Here is a 17623-nt window from a genome sequence, read left to right as displayed (position 1 = left end):
GGCTCTGTGCTCAGGGTTTTCTGGTGATGCTCTTGGACTATATGCTTTAGCGTTCGAACCCAAGTCAGCCACTTGCCAGAAAAGCAGCACTTGCTGTACTATCTCTCCATCCTGTGTCTCTGTAGTTTGGCCACTTCTGGCATATCCTATGGTTGGAATCAAACAGCACATAGCCTCTCAGGTGTGTTTTATCCCTTGGTGCTATCACATCTCTTCCAGGTGCCAGGGATTGAACCCCTGTCTGCTAAGTGCAAAGCAAGTGCCTTACTCATTGCACTGTCTCTCCAGCACGCGCCACTTAATTTTTTTGGCTACATCCTACAGTGATCAGGTACTCTGGCTCCGTGCTCAGGAGGTACCCCTGGCAGTGCCCAGGGGCTGGAGACTAAACCAGGGCTAGCAGAGATGGCTGCTTGCGAGGTAAGTACTTCATGCCTGGTACTCTTTCTCCAAACCCTACTACTCCCAGTCTGGGCACTGATGGGAAAAGTTGCTATAAACATCCATGGAAGGTTTTTGTGTGAACTTGCATTTTCAGCTGCGCCCGGGAAATACCCTGCGGCAGGATTGCTGAGTCATGGGGAATAAGAGCATTTCCGTTCTCCACAGAACTACCACATTTCCAACAGGGCCCACACCATCCATTCATGAACTTATTTGGGGGTTGCCAGGGACCAAACTCAGACCTCACACACGGGCGGCCCGTGCTGTGCCACTGAGCATCTCCCCGGCCCCCGGCTGTCCACCTGTGGCCCCACCAGCAATGAACGAGGGTTCCCTTTGCTTAATATCCTAGTCAGTCTTTGCTGTTGTCACTTGTTCTGGCTTTTGGCCATCCTAACAGTTGTGGGATAATATCTCTTCATTTGCATTTCCTTGCAAACTGATATAGAGGAGCACAGCAGTGAACCAATTCCATTCCCAAGAACACACCAGGTCAGACGTGCTAGGGGAGCGTTCTTCAGCCTTTCTACACTTCCTACCCTGTCCGACATATCCACAGTCCAGCACCTACATTGTCCCCCGTCCAGACCCTTCATACCGTCCACAGGCCATCAGTTATAACCCAGGAGGTAGACCAGTAGTTTTCAACTCTTCTGCGCCTGTGCAGAGGCACTGGTCCATGGAATGACTCAAGATGAGGCGACCTGCTCTAGAATGCTCTTAGCAGTGTGATCCGGATCACCCCAAACTGGAATCCACCCTCAAACCCTTTTCTCAGGAGGCATATGATGCTCACAAGGTCCCTTTCCTTCGCCAGTCTTTAATGAGACAGGCAATGACAAAGCAGTAGGAAACATTCACTGAAGACTTGGTTCCCACACCCTCACTCCCTGTTCCACGCAAGCCCCTGGAGTCAAGAAGAGTCACCATTTGCTCAGATTATTTCTGTAGCTTTCACCTGGCTTCCTGCCGGCTCCTCTCCTCAACGGTGCCGGGAGAGATCCTTTTAGAATGTCAAGCTGATAAAGGGTCTTAGGGAAAGGCCACATGCTTTCCCCAAGATTAGACAAGGACCCTGGTCACCGAGTAATCATTTCTTCTTCTCCCCTCCGCATATGGGAGGTGACCATCCTAGTGACCACCCTGTCCCCCAGTCTCCAAGAGCTGGTTTGGGTAGTTAGGGAAAGCATTCCGGGACGGTTCCCTGCCAGCCTGGAGTTCCGGGGCCTCCGTGAATATCTCACCCTCACTTGGATGGTCAGTCCATAGCTGCCCGGCGGAAAAAGTGGGCGCCCTACGCCCTGGGCTCTGGTGCCTTGGCATACCGAGTGCCGGAGGGCGAGGGGGTCAGAAGACCACCGTGCCAGGGAAGGAGCACCCAGGGGCAGGAACGTGCCACTTCCCGGGAGGAAGCAGATAGTGGCGAGCGCCAGCACCCTCGGGGCCTGCGCGCTGGCCACGCCTCCTTCCTTATCTGGGGTCTGGGGCCGGCGATGCGGCGCCCCCCACCCGCGCCGGGGGCCCGCAGGGCGGAGAGCCCGACCTCCCTGCGCCTCGGGGCGGCGCGGAAGGCTGCGCGAAGCAGGTGCGACTTTGCAGAGACTCGCCGGAGCCTGATGGCGGGGAGGAGGAGGAGGAAGAGGGGGCGGGGGGAAAGCGTGGCCGTGTGTGCGTCTGCCCGTGGGGGGCTCCCGGCCCGCGAGCCCGGCGCTCGGGGCAGCTCCTGGGCGCGTGCATTGGGCAGCGCCACCAACGCTGCAGCGTGGGCGTCTCCTCCCCCTCGGGGGACCCCCAGCCCGGGGGATCCCCGGCGCGCCCGAATGAATGGGGGAGGCCCCGCGCGCATGAATGGGAGCGGGAGGGCGGGCGCGCTCGGGGTGAATGGCGACCGCGCGGCCACTCGGCAACCGGGGCGCGGGCGCCACTTCCCTCTCCCGCCAGCTGGTGGCCTCGGGAAGGTGGCGGCGCCCGCCGCGGCCGGCGCTGGGACGGGCCGGGGCGCGGGACGGTGGGGGAAGGGGCGTTCCCGGCGGCCGCGCCTTCCGCGGCTATTGGATTAGTGGCCTTCGGGGATGAGCTCAGCGGGATCGGCTTTCAGCTGCAGCCTCCGGGCCGGCCGGGAAGGCGGGGAGCGGGCGGCGGCGCAGGGGGAGGCGGCGGCGGCGGCTGCAGCAGCAGCAGCAGCAGCAGGAGCAGCAGCAGCATCCAGAGCTGGCCGCGGCCGCCGGCGCGCCCCGTGCACAAAGGCGCGCGGCCCCCGGGGAGGGCGATGAGCGCCCCCCGGCCCCGGCCCGGGCCCCAGTTCCAGCCGCCGCGGCGTGCGCCCAGGGCGCGGGGGCACAGGCGGGACGCGCGGGGGGCGGGCGACCGAGGCGCGGCCCGTGCGCCCTGAACCCGGGACTCGCCGCCCTCGGGGGGGTGCGCTGAGCTGCCCCCGCGGCGGATCCGACCTCCGGCGCTCCCCCCCCCCCTCCCACCACCCCGCCACCGCGCCCGGGCGCCAACTTCCCCAAGAACGCTCCAACTCCGGACCCGCCCGCGTCGCCGAGGGGGCGCTGCCGCCGGGCACCCGTGGCGAGGACGCGCCCCTGGCCCGGAGCTGCGAGCCCGCATCTGCCCGGCCGCCCGGCCGCCCGCCGCAGACGTCGCTCCCCCACCAGAGCCCGGGAACTGCCCGCGCTGGCCGTCCCTCCCGGCGGGCTCTGGCCCCGGTGCATGGTGAGTTCCCCGGGGGGCGAGGGGCGCGCGCCAGCCGGGAGCCCGGACTCGGCTTCGTGGACCGCGTGCGGGCCGGGCGCTCGCCTTGGCCGCGCTCCTGGCGCGGCTCCCGCGCGGGTCCCCGGGAATTACCTCTGCGGGTGGCGGTTTGCACGCAGTTTGCGGGAGCGTTGGGCGCGGGCTCTCGGGGCCACGGGTTCGAAGCCCGCGCGCGCTGCTGGCTTCTCTGCGTCACGGAGACCCCGTGGACAACTACCTCGCGCGTCACGCAGCCCCGCTTTGGGTCCGACACCCGCCGTCCACTCTGGCCGAGTGACCTTGGCCCAGACGCCAGACCCCCCGGTTTCCTCCTCGCAGCACCGGCATGCAAACGGTATCCGTGCGGGTGCGTTCTGCGGGGCGGGTGCTCGGAACGTTTGCAAACCCGTGTCTCCACCGCCCGCGAGCCAGCCTGGTTATTGGACGTGTGACACAGCCAACTTTCTCTAGCCACCGCAGCGCCCTGGTCCGCGTCAGGCCGGCAGAGGTTTCCGGGGGAGTCAGGCAGGGTAGCGGTGGGGGTGCGGATTTGGAGCGTGGAAACCAGCGCCCCCCCCCGCCCCCGCCCGCCCCCCGCTCGACGCTGCTCAAGTGGAGGTTCTTGTTTTGAGTTGCCACGGAGCTGCCAGGGACCAGTTCCTGGTCCAGCTCCGGGACAAAGTTGGCTGTGCTTAAGGCGAAACGGAGAGGGTCGCGGGCAGGGATTGTCCCTCGCCCTCCTGAACGCCTGGGTGGGCGGATTTGGGTGCAGCCCAGTGCTGGGCTGGTTGCGGCCACCCCCTCTGATCCCTGGGGATGGATGCAGGCGCTTAGGAAGGCTCCCTGGCTGGGAGAGGGGTGAGGGGAGGAGAGGAGGGTGCCCCCCACCCCAGGGTTTGGTCCACTGAAAGGGGCAGGAGAGCCGTTCAGTCCTGCAGGCCAGGGAAGGGGAGGCGCCAGCCAGCAGCCCCCGGGGGTGACCTTGGCTAAGTCCTGCCTCTCCCCCCTCCTCCCCCAACTCGGGACTTGCTCAGTCTGCGCTCTGGGAGCCCTTTGGAGAAGCGGAGGTTCTTCTCCTGGGATTGAGACTTGCCCCTCTGACCACATCCCCCCCCCCACCTTCTGTGTCCGGCCAATGTAATGAGCTGAAATTAGGGAGCCGTGAAAAGTTACACCTCAAAGGAGGACGCAGGATCTGTCCCGGGCCTGCCTGGGCCGCAGCTGGGATGAGGTCTGGGCTTCTCTCTGCTTCCCGCTTTCCCTGGGTTCCCTCCCGGGCTCCACCAATGGTCATTTCTGAAGTGCTTCTGCATGCAAGGGTTTAAGACCCATCATGGCTAAAGCAGGACACCCACATGCTTTATGCATGGACTTAGATTCTTCAGAGACACCCCCACACGTCCAGAAAGGGTACCTTGCGCCTGAGGTTTTCTTTTTTAGAGGTCGAATCACCGGGAGGAAAACCCCTTGGGCAAATGACTTCCCATTTGTGGTTCCCTTCAGATCACCTGCTGGTTTTGTGATTTCTGTTTCGTGTTAGAAGACTGATAGATTTGGGGGGTGGGGATGCAGCGGGGTTGATTTTTGTTTAGGGGCCACGCCTGGCGGTGCTTAGGGGTCATTCCTGGTGGGGCTCAGGGAACCGGATAGGGTACTTGGGGATCAAACTGTATGTCCGGCAAACCTCCTGTACTATCGCTCCAGACTCCATTTTTTGCTTATTTTTGAGGAAAAAAAAAAAACTGCAGGGAAAAGAAGTGGCATCCACAAGTGGGCAAAGGCCATAAACAATTCACACGCCCCAAGTGGAATCAAGATGTGATGTGACAAGAGAGCCTTCCTCTCCTGTCAGGGGGATTTCACCAAGGGAGAACCCAGATCTGGATGGCTCAGATATGCAAATCAAGAGTGAAGGCCATTTATCAGAGTCATCTTTTTAAAATGTGAAGCGTGAGGGCTGGGGACAGAGCCTGGAGATTAGAGGACCGTGCTTGTGGGACCACACAGCCCCCTCAGTATCTGCGAGTGTGACCCTGGGGACCCCAGACTGACCTGGGTTTGACCCCAAGCACCCCATATGGTTCCTCTGAGCCCACCAGGAGTGACCCCTGAGCGTAGAGCCAGGAGTACGCTCTGAGCACTGCCAGATGTGACCCAAGTACTGAAAAAAAAAGAAAAAAAAGAAAAGTTCCACCGTAAACAATAGCTCCATAAAGCACTTTGTCAATAAACTCGGCCGGAGATAAGGCCGCAGGCTTCTTTCGGGGGGTGTGCTGAACCCCCGGGAAGGCAGATGGCAAACGCAGCCAGCCAGCAGGGTATCGGGGACCACCAGGAGGGCTCTCCAGGGCGCAAGCATGTTTTGCTCTATTTTTTGCTCTGTGCATTTTAGAATTGATGGTTTAGAACCTAACCCCCATTTAAGTGTGTATTATAGGGGGCCGGGGATGTGGCTCAGCAGTTAGAGTAGGTGCCTTGCCCGTGTGGGTCCCTGAGTTCCATCCTCACCCCCAAAAAAGAAAAAGAGCAACAAAATTAACTATGTTACTCACAGGAGGACTGTTTAAGTTTTCATTCTGCCTTCTGACCAGCACCTTCAGGTGCAGACAAAAATAAGGACCATGGCTGGAGCGATAGTACAGCAGGGAGGGCATTTGCCTGGCATGTGGCCAATCCGGGTTCGATCCTCGGCATCCCTTAAGGTCCCCCAAGCACCGCCAGGCGTAATTCCTAAGTGCAGAGCCAGGAGTAAGCCCTGAGCATCACTGGGTGTGATGCTCAAGTGGGAAAAAAAGGAAAAAAAAGAAATGAGGGGCCATGCGGGGGGGGGGGCAGCTGCTGGGGCTGGGCGGGCCTCTGCAGAGCCGCACGTGGGGAAAGACAGCAGCAGCGTGGGGAAAGACAGCAGCAGCCCAGGGGCGTGAGGACCAGGACCCGGGTGAGGACACAGCAGACCCCGGCTGCTGGCCCTGGCAGGGAGTTCTACATGCCACGTGAGCAGAGCCTGGAGTGGGGTGCTGTGACGTGTCATGTCATGTCTGGGTCTCCCGAACTCTGCCCTCTCCGGGAAGGACTCAGGGGGACCCCTCAGCCAGCCGTCTTGCCTCCTGGGCCCCCTCTGCTTTTTTTTTTGGGTCACACCCAGCGATGCTCAGGGGTTACTTCTGGCTCTGCACTCAGGAATTACTCCTGGCGGTGCTCGGGGGACCATATGGGATGCCAGGGATCGAACCCAGGTCTGCCGCGTGCAAGGCAAACGCCCTACCTGCTGTGCTATCACTCCGCTGGGCCCCCTCTGAGGGATTCGGGGCCAGAGTGGATCCCTCCCCCCCTGACGCCTCTCCCCCCGCCTCTCTCTCTTCCTGGGTCCCCCATCTCCCTGCTTTCCCCTCCTGCCCCCTCCCCCCATCTCTAAAAGGCTCCCAGAAGCGCTTCAGGCTGAGCAGGGCACAGCCCCACCCCCACCCCCAACCAGGAGGGAGTTCCCCGGTCAGGTCCCGAGGTGTCTGTCTGGTCTCGCTGTAATTTCAGGCCTCCCGAGCTTTGGAATCACCGGGTAGAGCGCAGGGAGGGTCGCCCTGGGCTGAGCTGGTCTGGGCCGTGCCCAGGAACACTCTGGCGCTTCTGCCCTTCCTGCAGAGACATTTGCCAAGTGGGTCTCACGCTCCTGTCTGTCTCCCCCCTCCTCCTCCCACATACCCCCCCCAACCTGGGGACTCCAGCTTGAGCCCCATGGGGTCCCTGCACAGAAGCCACTGCAGCCCACATGGGGGCCTGAGCTGCCCTCAGAGCCCCCTGCTGCCGTGACCGGGCCTGCTGCAGTGGTGTGGGGGTGAGGGGTGGGAGTCGGGGACGGGACACGGCAGTCAGGCCTCGCCTTGCCGCCTCCTCCTCCAGGATGTGCCTTTCAAATGACCTTCCACAGCCCACACCCTGCCGTCCTGGCCGCTGACCAGGCCTCTGTCCTGGGGGCTCCTGGGCCCCTGCATGGGGCGATCCCCATGGAAACCCACCTGAGGGAGGGGCGCGGGGACCCTCCTGGAGACGGGCTCCTGGAAGGCCGGCGGGCCCGACGGGCGTTGCCTCCACCTGGACCCAGACAGTTGGGTCTTTGTGAGCCGCGGGGAGGGACCGCGTGGGTGCTGTGTGCCAGCTGGTGGCTCCCGGGGTCCACCCTCCCCGGGGCAGCCCCCCGTGAATGGGCGGCTGTTATCCAGACACCCCCTGCTCACGTGTGCACAAGGAAAACCCCACCAGGCCCCAGGTGGGCACCAGAGGAGCTGGACTGTGGTGAGAGGGGAGGGGTGCAGATGGCCCCCGAAGCCCCCACACCGTGCCCAGCACCCCACGCTGGGGGCGCATGCACGGAGCTTGGACGCTCTGATCTACCTGTGGATCTTTGCACCGTGTGATTACCCCGTTTCATTATTTGGGAGCTGGGCAGAAGGTTCCCCCAGCCCCAGCCTTGCTCCTTTGCTCTTTTTTTTTGGTGGTGGTGGGGTATGTTCTGTTTGGGGGCCACCCACTGCTGCTCAGAGCTTACTCCGGGCTCCATGCTCAGGGCTCAATCCCGGCGGTGGTTCCGAGCATCCAACTCAGGCCAGCTGCGTGCAGGCGAGCGCCTTCCCGCCCTGTGCTGTGGCTCGGGGCCACCCAGCCCCGCTCCTAAGCCGTGTGTGGTGGCAGGGAAGCCACTCAGGGGTCACCCTGGGTGTGAGTCGGGTTCAGTGGTGAGCACAAGTTCAGGGGTTCCGGTAGGGAAGGGGAGCGGGGAGCTACGTAGAGGGGGTGCAGGGGAGAGAGAGAATGGGATGCCTGGTGGGGGTGTGCAGAGAAGGGGCTCTGGGGGGAAGCTGGTTTGGGGAGTGTTAGGGGCTGGAGCTCAGGGGACTGTGTCTGCACTGGACACAGCCGTGGGGGGATGCGGAATCCCCCCCCCGGACTAAGAATGATGGGCTCACCCCTGCCTGTCCCCGCAGCTCCTGGGGACCCCAGCAGATGCACCATCAGCCTCCACACTGCCTCCCACTCTGCAAGCCCCAAGCCTGGGTCACCCCAGTCCCTCTAGCGCCCCGGCCCCCGGCCCCTCGGCCGACCCTGGGAGGCCAGCGAACTCCGCGTCACCTCCCGGCCCTTCCTCGCCTGCCCGCCCGGGGCCTGGGAAGGGCCGCTGGCTGGCAGTTCCGCTTTTGTTTTCCTGCTGGGCCGTCCTCGCCAGCCTGGGCGGATGCTCGCGGATAATGTCATTAAATGTTCCCATCCAAGCATAGCCTCAGAAATGAAGCAGGGGGGGCAAGGGGGGGAGGCGCCCGCTGGCTCTGAGGCTGGCCTCCGCACCCGGGGTGAGAGCGGGAGGCCGCCCTGGCCCGGCCTCCGTCTCCAGGGACGGAGGCTGGAAGTGAGTGTGGCCAGCACCGCCGGCCCCTCCCGGCCGGGGTAGCAGCAGCAGCTGGGCCCCAGGGCCTGGCCTCCTGCGGGGCTGGCTGGCCGGGAGAGGCCCACGGAATGGCCACAAAGGCTCACAGCGGGCAGTATGGGTGTTGCCAAGGGTCAGCTGCTCAAGGCGGTGATCGGGTTGGTGACAAAACTGGCCTGTGTCCCTCCCCTGGCCCCCTGGCGAGACCCCCCCACCCCACCCCTTACCCATCGAACCCTACAGCCTGTGCTATGCCGCGCAGAGTGCAGGGGTGGGGATGATGACAATGGGGGCCAGATCGGCCTCCGAGAAATGCCCCTCTCGGTAGGAAAAATAAAAGCAGATTGGTGAGCCCAGAAAGTCCTGGCTGGCTCACGGCGGTCATAAGTTCAGGGCAGACCGCTGATGCCTGGGAGATCTGGGCAGGCTTCCTGGAGGAGGTTGCCTCTTGGATAGGAGTGGGGAGGGGAGGAAGGGCTGGACAGAGATGCAGAGGCCGACCTGCATTAGAACTGCCCTGTGTCCCTGGCCTTGGTGCCAGCTCTAGCTGGCCGTTCTGTCCCTCCATCCGTTTGACCTTCGCCCTTGATAGCTCCCATGGGCCCAGAGCCAAGGCACTTAGTAGTGCCACCGTGAGCCCCGCTAGGTCCCCGAGGCAGGAGGCTGCGGCTGCCGTCCAGGACTGGGGGGGTGCAGGGTGCGGAAGGGGATGCAGAAGCCAGCCCCCGGCCCCCCACCCCGGGATGCGGGCTGGCGGCGGGGGGCGTGCCTGGTCCGTGCCCTGCCGTGGACTGTTCTCTCCCGTCTGCATCCAGGCCCGTACTTGCCCTTGACTTTCTAGCAGAGCAGCTGCCCAGGCTTGGCTGCCCCCGAGCGCGCAGCCGGCAGGAAGCACGGCAACCCCGGGAGCCACACGATCCAAGGAGATTTCCCGTTCGCAGGGTGCCTGCGGGGTTCCGGGGGAGGCAGGCCTGACCTTCAGCGCCCTCCCGAGCGCTGGCCCCGGCAAGCAGATTTGTGGCCTTTTGTTTTAATTTTTAATCAGTGTGTAGGGGAGGCTGTGTCAGGTTGTGTCAGGTTTAGTCGGTGTGTAGGGGAGGCTGTGTCAGGTTGTGTCAGGTTTAGTCGGTGTGTAGGGGAGGCTGTGTCAGGTTTAGTCGGTGTGTAGGGGAGGTTGTGTCAGGTTGTGTCAGGTTTAGTCGGTGTGTAGGGGAGGTTGTGTCAGGTTGTGTCAGGTTTAGTCGGTGTGTAGGGGAGGCTGTGTCAGGTTTAGTCGGTGTGTAGGGGAGGCTGTGTCAGGTTTAGTCGGTGTGTAGGGGAGGCTGTGTCAGGTTTAGTCGGTGTGTAGGGGAGGCTGTGTCAGGTTTAGTCGGTGTGTAGGGGAGGCTGTGTCAGGTTGTGTCAGGTTTAGTCGGTGTGCAGGGGAGGTTGTGTCAGGTTTAGTCGGTGTGCAGGGGAGGTTGTGTCAGGTTTAGTCGGTGTGTAGGGGAGGTTGTGTCAGGTTGTGTCAGGCTTAGTCGGTGTGCAGGGGAGGTTGTGTCAGGTTTAGTCGGTGTGTAGGGGAGGTTGTGTCAGGTTGTGTCAGTGTGTAGGGGAGGCTGTGTCAGGTTTAGTCGGTGTGTAGGGGAGGTTGTGTCAGGTTGTGTCAGGTTTAGTCGGTGTGTAGGGGAGGTTGTGTCAGGTTGTGTCAGGTTTAGTCAGTGTGTAGGGGAGGTTGTGTCAGGTTTAGTCGGTGTGTAGGGGAGGCTGTGTCAGGTTTAGTCAGTGTGTAGGGGAGGTTGTGTCAGGTTTAGTCGGTGTGCAGGGGAGGCTGTGTCAGGTTTAGTCGGTGTGTAGGGGAGGCTGTGTCAGGTTTAGTCGGTGTGCAGGGGAGGTTGTGTCAGGTTTAGTCGGTGTGTAGGGGAGGTTGTGTCAGGTCGTGTCAGGTTTAGTCAGTGTGTAGGGGAGGTTGTGTCAGGTTTAGTCGGTGTGTAGGGGAGGCTGTGTCAGGTTGTGTCAGGTTTAGTCGGTGTGTAGGGGAGGCTGTGTCAGTTGTGTCATCAGATGGCGATGCTCCGGGAAGACCCCTGGCTCTGCACTCAGGGATGACTCCTAGCGGTGCTCCGAGAACCACACGCGGTGCCGAGGACCAAACCCAGCTCGTCACTTGCCAGGCCAGCGCCGCCGGACCTGCTGCCCCGTCCCTCCCGTTTGCCGGCGACAGACCTGGAATCTCTGCCCCTCGTTCTCTTGTATTCTGGGTGGTTCGGGGCTCCGAGGAGCAATCCCTCCACGCTGCTCTCTCTGAACGTTGGCGTTTGGCTCGTTGTTCCGTGTCCTGGTTTTCCTCCAGCTGAAGCATTGGCAGCGGCCCTGGGTGGGGTGAACCAAGCCCGAGTCTGAGCACGGAGAGGCCAGAGCGCGGGAGTTAAGGACAGAAGCGCGGGCTGAGGGTGGGCCACTGTTTTGTTGTTTGGGGGCCACACCTGGTGATGCTTTCTCCTGGCTCTGCATGCATGCAGGGCTCAGCAGTCCTGGTGCTGCTATGGGGGTGTGTGTGGTGGGGGGGGAGCCTTAGGGGGTGCCCGGGATGGAACCCGGTTGGCTGTGTGCAGGCAAGCGCCCCACCCACTGTATTATTTCTGCACCCCTGAGTGTGCTACTGCGGGGGTCCAGGCCTGCCAGGGCATAAAATAATACAATAAAGTCAAGTAGCTAGAAAGAAGCAACAACCCAAGTTTAAGCCTCCAGATCAAGGACACCAAGCCAAATAATATAACGGATGTAGGGGCTGGAGCGATAGCACAGCGGGGAGGGCGTTTGCCTTGCACGCGGCCGACCCGGGCTCGATTCCCAGCATCCCGTATGGTCCCCTGAGCACCGCCAAGGGTAATTCCTGAGTGCAGAGCCAGGAGTATATATGGATGTGGATTCTGAAGGCAGATGACCGTAGCACCGTGCCGTATGTAGGTACTTTCTTTTTTAGAGGAATAAAAGAGTTTGATTCAGAGACATAAGGGGAAGGGAGAGAGAGGGAAAGAGGGAGAGAATATAGGTGAAAATATACAGGTGAGTACCGGTGACACAGGTGAGTCTCTGAGGTAAAGAAGATCTGCCAGTCCCCGGTTTGTCACCAGCCCTGTGGCCAGTTTTGGCTTTTGTTTTTATTCTCTCCTCTTTAATGTGGGAATGGTCACACCTATGCTGCTAGGGCAGGCTTAGGGGTTTAGTAAGCAAATATTGGGAAATCTCAGCATCTGGCAGATGGCAAACAGGAGCTAAGTGCCAGGGTTTCCCTCATTAGGGACGCCTGAAGGCCCAGCCACAGCCGCTCACGACCTGGGCCGGGGCCTCCGTGGTCATGGCCAATGATTTCTAACCACAGCCCCCCACCCCTTTAAATTGATGTTTAATTAAAAGCACGTTATCTACAAAGTTGTTCATTAGACAGTTGTTTCAAGCATTGAGTTGGGTTCCAGCTAGTGTGACCTTCCCTCCAGCCACAGCCCCCGTCTCTCTCCCAGTCCCAACCTGCCCCTTTGGGCACAGAACAAAGTTACTTTAGTTTCCTTTTTCCAACAAGACTTTAAGAACCGGCAAATAGAAGGATCAGAAAACAGATCAGTTTAAGGCCAATGAGAGATGATGGTATGATTTTGACCTATGTAAGTAAGAAAATTGAAACGGAGCACAATGGATTTTTAAAAATGCCTGTTCTTGGGCCGGAGCGATAGTAAAGCAAGGAGGACCCAGGTTCGATTTCCAGCATCCCATATAGTCCCCCGAGCACTGCCAGGAGTAACTCCGGAGTGCAGAGTCAGGAGGAACCCCTGAGCATCACCAGGTGTAACCCAAAAAAAGAAAAAAAAATGGGGCTGGAACGATAGCACAGCGGGTAGGGGGCTTGCCTTGCACGTGGCCGATTCGGGTTCAATTCCCAGCATCCCATATAGTCCCCTGAGCACCACCAGGAGTAATTCCTATTCTTATTTACTTATATACCTTTTTCGACTCTGGAATCTAAAGTCGATTACATTAAATTTTATTTTATTTTGATTTATTTATTTGCTCTTTGGGTCACACCCGGCAATGCTCAGGGGTTACTCCTGGCTCTGTGCTCAAGAATTACTCCTGGCGGTGCTCGGGGGACCATAGGGGATGCTGGGAATCGAACCCGGGTCAGCTGAGTGCAAAGCAAGCGCCCTCCCCGCTGTGCTACCGCTCCAGCCCCCATTAAATTTTATTTTGTCCGTGGATCTCGCCATTATTGTCATTATCATTGCTATTAATTAATTAATTTTTGGATCCCGTTACTAAGCACGGCCCTCTGCTTGCCTGCAGGAGCTTCGGCCCTGGCTGGGCCCCGGGAGGCGGGCAGCGCAGACGGCGCAGCGGCGACCCGGCCCGACACGCTCCCCGCAGGTAGCGGGCGCGGTGGCGCCCCGGGGCGGGCCTGAGCCATGGGCCAGAAGCTCTCGGGGAGCCTCAAGTCGGCGGAGGTGCGGGAGCCCGCGCTGCGGCCGGCCAAGCGGGAGCTGCGGGGCGCCGAGGCGGGCCGGCCGGCGCGGCTGGACCAGCTGCTGGACATGCCGGCCGCCGGGCCCGCCGTGCAGCTGCGGCACGCGTGGAACCCCGAGGACCGCTCGCTCAACGTCTTCGTCAAGGAGGACGACCGGCTGACCTTCCACCGGCACCCGGTGGCCCAGAGCACCGACGGCATCCGCGGCAAGGTGGGCCACGCGCGCGGCCTGCACGCCTGGCAGATCCACTGGCCCGCCCGGCAGCGCGGCACCCACGCCGTGGTGGGCGTGGCCACGGCGCGCGCGCCGCTGCACTCCGTGGGCTACACGGCGCTGGTGGGCAGCGACTGCGAGTCGTGGGGCTGGGACCTGGGCCGCAGCCGCCTCTACCACGACGGCAAGAACCGGCCCGGCGTGGCCTACCCGGCCTTCCTGGGCCCCGAGGAGGCCTTCTCGCTGCCCGACTCGCTCCTGGTGGTGCTGGACATGGACGAGGGCACGCTCAGCTTCGTGGTGGACGGCCAGTACCTGGGCGTGGCCTTCCGCGGCCTCAAGGGCAAGAAGCTCTACCCGGTGGTGAGCGCCGTGTGGGGCCACTGCGAAGTCACCATGCGCTACATCAACGGCCTGGACCGTGAGTGAGGGGCAGCGGCGGCTGGGTGGACAGGCCCCCCGGGTTGGGGGTGGGGGGCAGCGGGGCGGCCGGCTGACCTCCCTTGGTGCTGGACACTGTGTAGAGCCCGGCATGTTTGACTCTTGGAGGTTGCTCCTTTGCTGGTGGCAGAACTTGGGCCGTGCCTCAGTTTCCCCATGGCGGCACCGTGGCGTCTGCCGAGCTCAGGCTGGTTTTGTTTTTGTTTTGTTTTGTCTTTTGGGTCACACCTGCATATGCTCGGCACTCAGGAATTTACTCCTGACCATATGGGATGCTGGGGATCAAACCCGGGTCGGCTGCGTGCAAGGCAAACGCCCTCCTTGCTGTGCTGTTGCTCCGGTTCTGTTTCTGTATGTGGAATTTCAGAGTGCTTGAAACGGTGGCTGGCGTCTCAGGAGGGCTTGGCGAGGTGATTGCGAGAGGGTCGGGGAGGAGTGTCTGGTGGGGTCTCTGGCTCACAGCACCGGGGACAGTGGCGTGGAGAGTTTCTGAGAGGCAAGGGGTGAACCTAGCACCCTAATAGCTCCTACTTCCAATTGCCTGCAGCCTCCGGGCCGAGCCCCCCGGCCCGACTCTTGCCGTGAATTGTCAGTTGAGAGCTGCCAGCTGCTCCTCATCCCCCGCCCCTGGGCCAAGAGCCCAGAGGTGTGGGGACTCCTGACTTTGCCAAGAGGATCCAGAAATCTGGGTTTGGCGCGAGCTGGCCCAGGTGTGCGTCTTGCCTGTTTCCTTCCGCGCTCTCCCGCCAATGTGCTTTTCCCCGCTTTGTGAGTGTATTCCATTGTTGTGACTGGTGGCGGGGATGGCACACAGGGGCCTGCCTGGGGGTGTGTCCTTGTGCTCCCAGACCCCCTGGTCCAGTGCTCAAGGCCGGCAGCTGCTGCAGAGGACGGGTGGGCCAGTGCGGGTCTCAGCCACGCCCTGTGCTCTCCCTGTGGCATGCAGCCGTCCTGAGCGACGGCTTCACCTGCCGAGCCCCCAGGATGGTGGTGGCCCCGGGCCCCCGGCGGAGGGGCTGGCGTCAGGCCTGGTGGCCTCCCCCTGGGTCTGCTTGGGCTTCTGGCCACAGGCTAGTGGACAGTGAGGGCGTTTTCTTGGGGTGCCCCTGTCCTGCACCTAAAGCCAGCGTGTCCCCGCGACCCGGCCTTTGATCCCAGCCCCCTGTGCTGGGGTGAAGGTGGCCGCGGGCTGTTGTCTCGTCTCTGAAGTCACCGGAGCGTGTCTCAAGTCAGGCTGGTTGTTATCCCCGGGCCTTGTGGCACTGCTAGACGAGGTGACCCCAGTACCCACTCTTGCTCACTGGCCCCGGCTGACACATGCTCTGGAGCCAGTCTTGGCTGGGTCTCACGTGCTGCGTTCCTCACCTCCATCCCCCCAGCTCCACAGGCTTGTCTTACCCACCTGTAAAATGGGACCATTGCAGTCTCCCTGCATAGCGGTGCTGGGGGAACTCAGGGGTGCAGCCTGGTGACTGGGGAGCTGGGACCAGAGGCCAACAGGTGCCCGGTGCGAGGTAGCAATGAAGGGACCGAAGCCACTGCACCCCCTTCCCCAAACCCCCCGATCCTGGGGCACTGGTTTATGCATGTTTCAGCTCTGGTACGTGGTTCTCAGGTGCCCATGAGATTGAATGATTCCTTCGCAAGTGGAAGGATCTGGTGTCCAGATCTCTGCGGGCGGGTGTGAGGGCCAGCACTGGAAAGTGGAGCCGCCACCCCCGGGAGGCCCGGCCAGCAGGGGCTGTGCAAGGCCGTCTGGTCACGCCTCCCTTTCGGCTGTTCTCAGGGCTGGGGCTCGTGACTGTCCCAGGCGGGGCGGGGAAAGCGGGCGCTCGGCCTCTGGGCTGGGAAGGACCACGGTCCTCCGGCGCTGGACACAGGACAGGCTGGGACGGACACGGCCGAGCTCTGCGTAGCAGCCAGCAGGGGAAGCCCAGTGGGGCAGTGTCGTGGTCATGGGACCCATCGCGGAGTAGATGACACTGCCCCGTGGCCCAGCCTAGATTGCAGGGGTCCTATGGGGAGCACTTTCCTGCTGAGCTCATGGCACCAGCCTTTATTCTAAGCATTGGACGGGCTTGTTGTTTCTTGCTTGCTTGTTTGTGGGTCACGCCCAGCAGTGCTCAGGAGTTTCTCCCTGGCTCTGAGTTTGGGGGTTGCTGTTGTCCTGGTGGTGCCGGGGACCATGTGGTCCCGAGGACCAAACGGGGGAGGCTCCAGCCTGTTGGACTGTCTCCCAAGCCACCCCCCCCAAGGTTTCCCGTGCCCCTCCCCCCCGCCCCCTCACATACAGCAGAGCTTAGAGGCTCCTCCTGACTCTGTGCTCAGGCGCAACCCCTGGTGGTGCTCAGGGGGCGATGTGTGGTGTCGGGATTCGAACCAGGGTCTCTCGGCACCAGAGCCACGTGCTGAACAAGCGCCTCTCACCTCCTGTTCTGTCTCTCCGGCCCAGACCTTGGCAGTTTGAGCTTCTTATCTCGCAGCCACTTTGAACCTCGGATAAGGCTCCACTAATAACCGGGGGTCACACAGAGGCAAATCCACGGGCACCCCCGCCAGCCCCTCTAGCAGGGGCTTGTGGCGACGCCAGGAAGGGGGCCGCTGAGACTGCTGACCCACACCGGCTCTCAGAAGGGGCGGCCCCTCCTCCCTCCCCCAGCGTCCTGGACACGCTACTCCAGCCCCCCAGCCCCCGGCTCACACTCGGCACGGAGCGTTCCTTTATAAACACAGCCCGCCCGCCCGGGGAGGGGGCCCTGTGAGTGTCCGGGGACAGCTGTGAGGTGTGACGGGCGGGAAGGCTCTGGAATCCGCCCAGGCTGGTGTCCGGAGTTCGTCCTCCTCTGCCACTCGCTGTCGGCCGCAGGGCGGAAGGAGACGTCAGCTTGTCCCCCACGCTGGGTGTTTGGGTGCTGAGTGGGGCGTGGCCAGGGCGGGGGAGGGGAGCCCCCAACAGGCGGGAGGGCCCCAGGTATCCGGCAGCTTTGGGGGCAGATACGAACCATCTGTTTGTATTTGGATTGGCCACATGCAGGGCCAGCACCCTACCCACTGCACTATCCAGCCCCATGGTCATCCTTTTTGTGGATACCACCCCTGGGGAAATTTATTTATTTATTTAATTTTATCTTTGGTGTGGGGCCACACCCGGCGAACTCAGGGCTCACTCCTGGCTCTGCACTCAGGGCTCACTCCTGGCGGGGCTTGGGGCTTGGGGTTCCTGGGTTCGAACCTAATTCGGCTGCAATGCAAGGCAAGTGCCTTACTCGCTGTCCTATCGCTCTGGCCCCAAGAATTTTATTTTTTTTTTCTGCGGGGAAGCCACACACCCCGCCTTGAGTGAATGTTATTGTCATTGTGCCCATTTCACAGATGGGGAAATTGAGTCTGAGACAGAGCACGGCTTTGCCTAGTACCAAATAGTGAGACAAGGCCAGGCAGGGCCTAACTGCTTGTGGGTCCCCCCACCACCATGGCCTGGGCCTTTCCTCTGCCCTCCCATGGAGCCGGACCCAGCGGGGCTTACTGTGGAGGGCAGGGGGCCAGGGCAGCGCGGGCACATTAGCTTCCTCGAGTTGGGCCCAGGCAGCTCGCTTCCCAGACGCTGTTCCTAGATGGTCTAATTGATCTGCCAACAAGTATTTATTGGCGGAAGGGCCCAGCGGGAGGCTGGCGGGCGGCCAGGCCTTCTGGTATTGATGAAGGCCAGAGAGAGTTTTCTAGCCGGATGATAGCAAGGACACTGTCCCCTTGCGGGCCCGCCCACTGGCCAGCACTGACCTCATGACCTTCCTGCCAGGCTCCTCCGGGCCTCTCGGGGTTGGCAGGCGGGGGCGGTCAGTGACCTTCCCACTCTGCCCCACGGCTGGACTCA

General features: G+C 61.7%; 1 protein-coding gene across 1 annotated transcript in view; it reads left to right on the top strand.

Annotated features, from left to right (window-relative positions):
- Positions 1–2581: 2581 nt before the first annotated feature.
- The window catches only part of SPSB4 (splA/ryanodine receptor domain and SOCS box containing 4), a 48705-nt gene continuing 33663 nt past the window's right edge, over positions 2582–17623 (top strand). Inside the window, exons 1-2 of the mRNA XM_055127388.1 lie at positions 2582–3162; positions 12917–13729. Of these exons, the coding sequence (XP_054983363.1) occupies positions 13036–13729 (694 nt within the window). The 5' untranslated portion in view covers positions 2582–3162; positions 12917–13035. The remainder of the gene's footprint in view (positions 3163–12916; positions 13730–17623) is intronic.

This window comes from Sorex araneus, chromosome 2 (genome assembly GCF_027595985.1).
Source record: "Sorex araneus isolate mSorAra2 chromosome 2, mSorAra2.pri, whole genome shotgun sequence".
In the NCBI taxonomy this organism is placed as follows: domain Eukaryota; kingdom Metazoa; phylum Chordata; class Mammalia; order Eulipotyphla; family Soricidae; genus Sorex; species Sorex araneus.
This window is presented reverse-complemented; position numbering and strand designations above follow the sequence as displayed.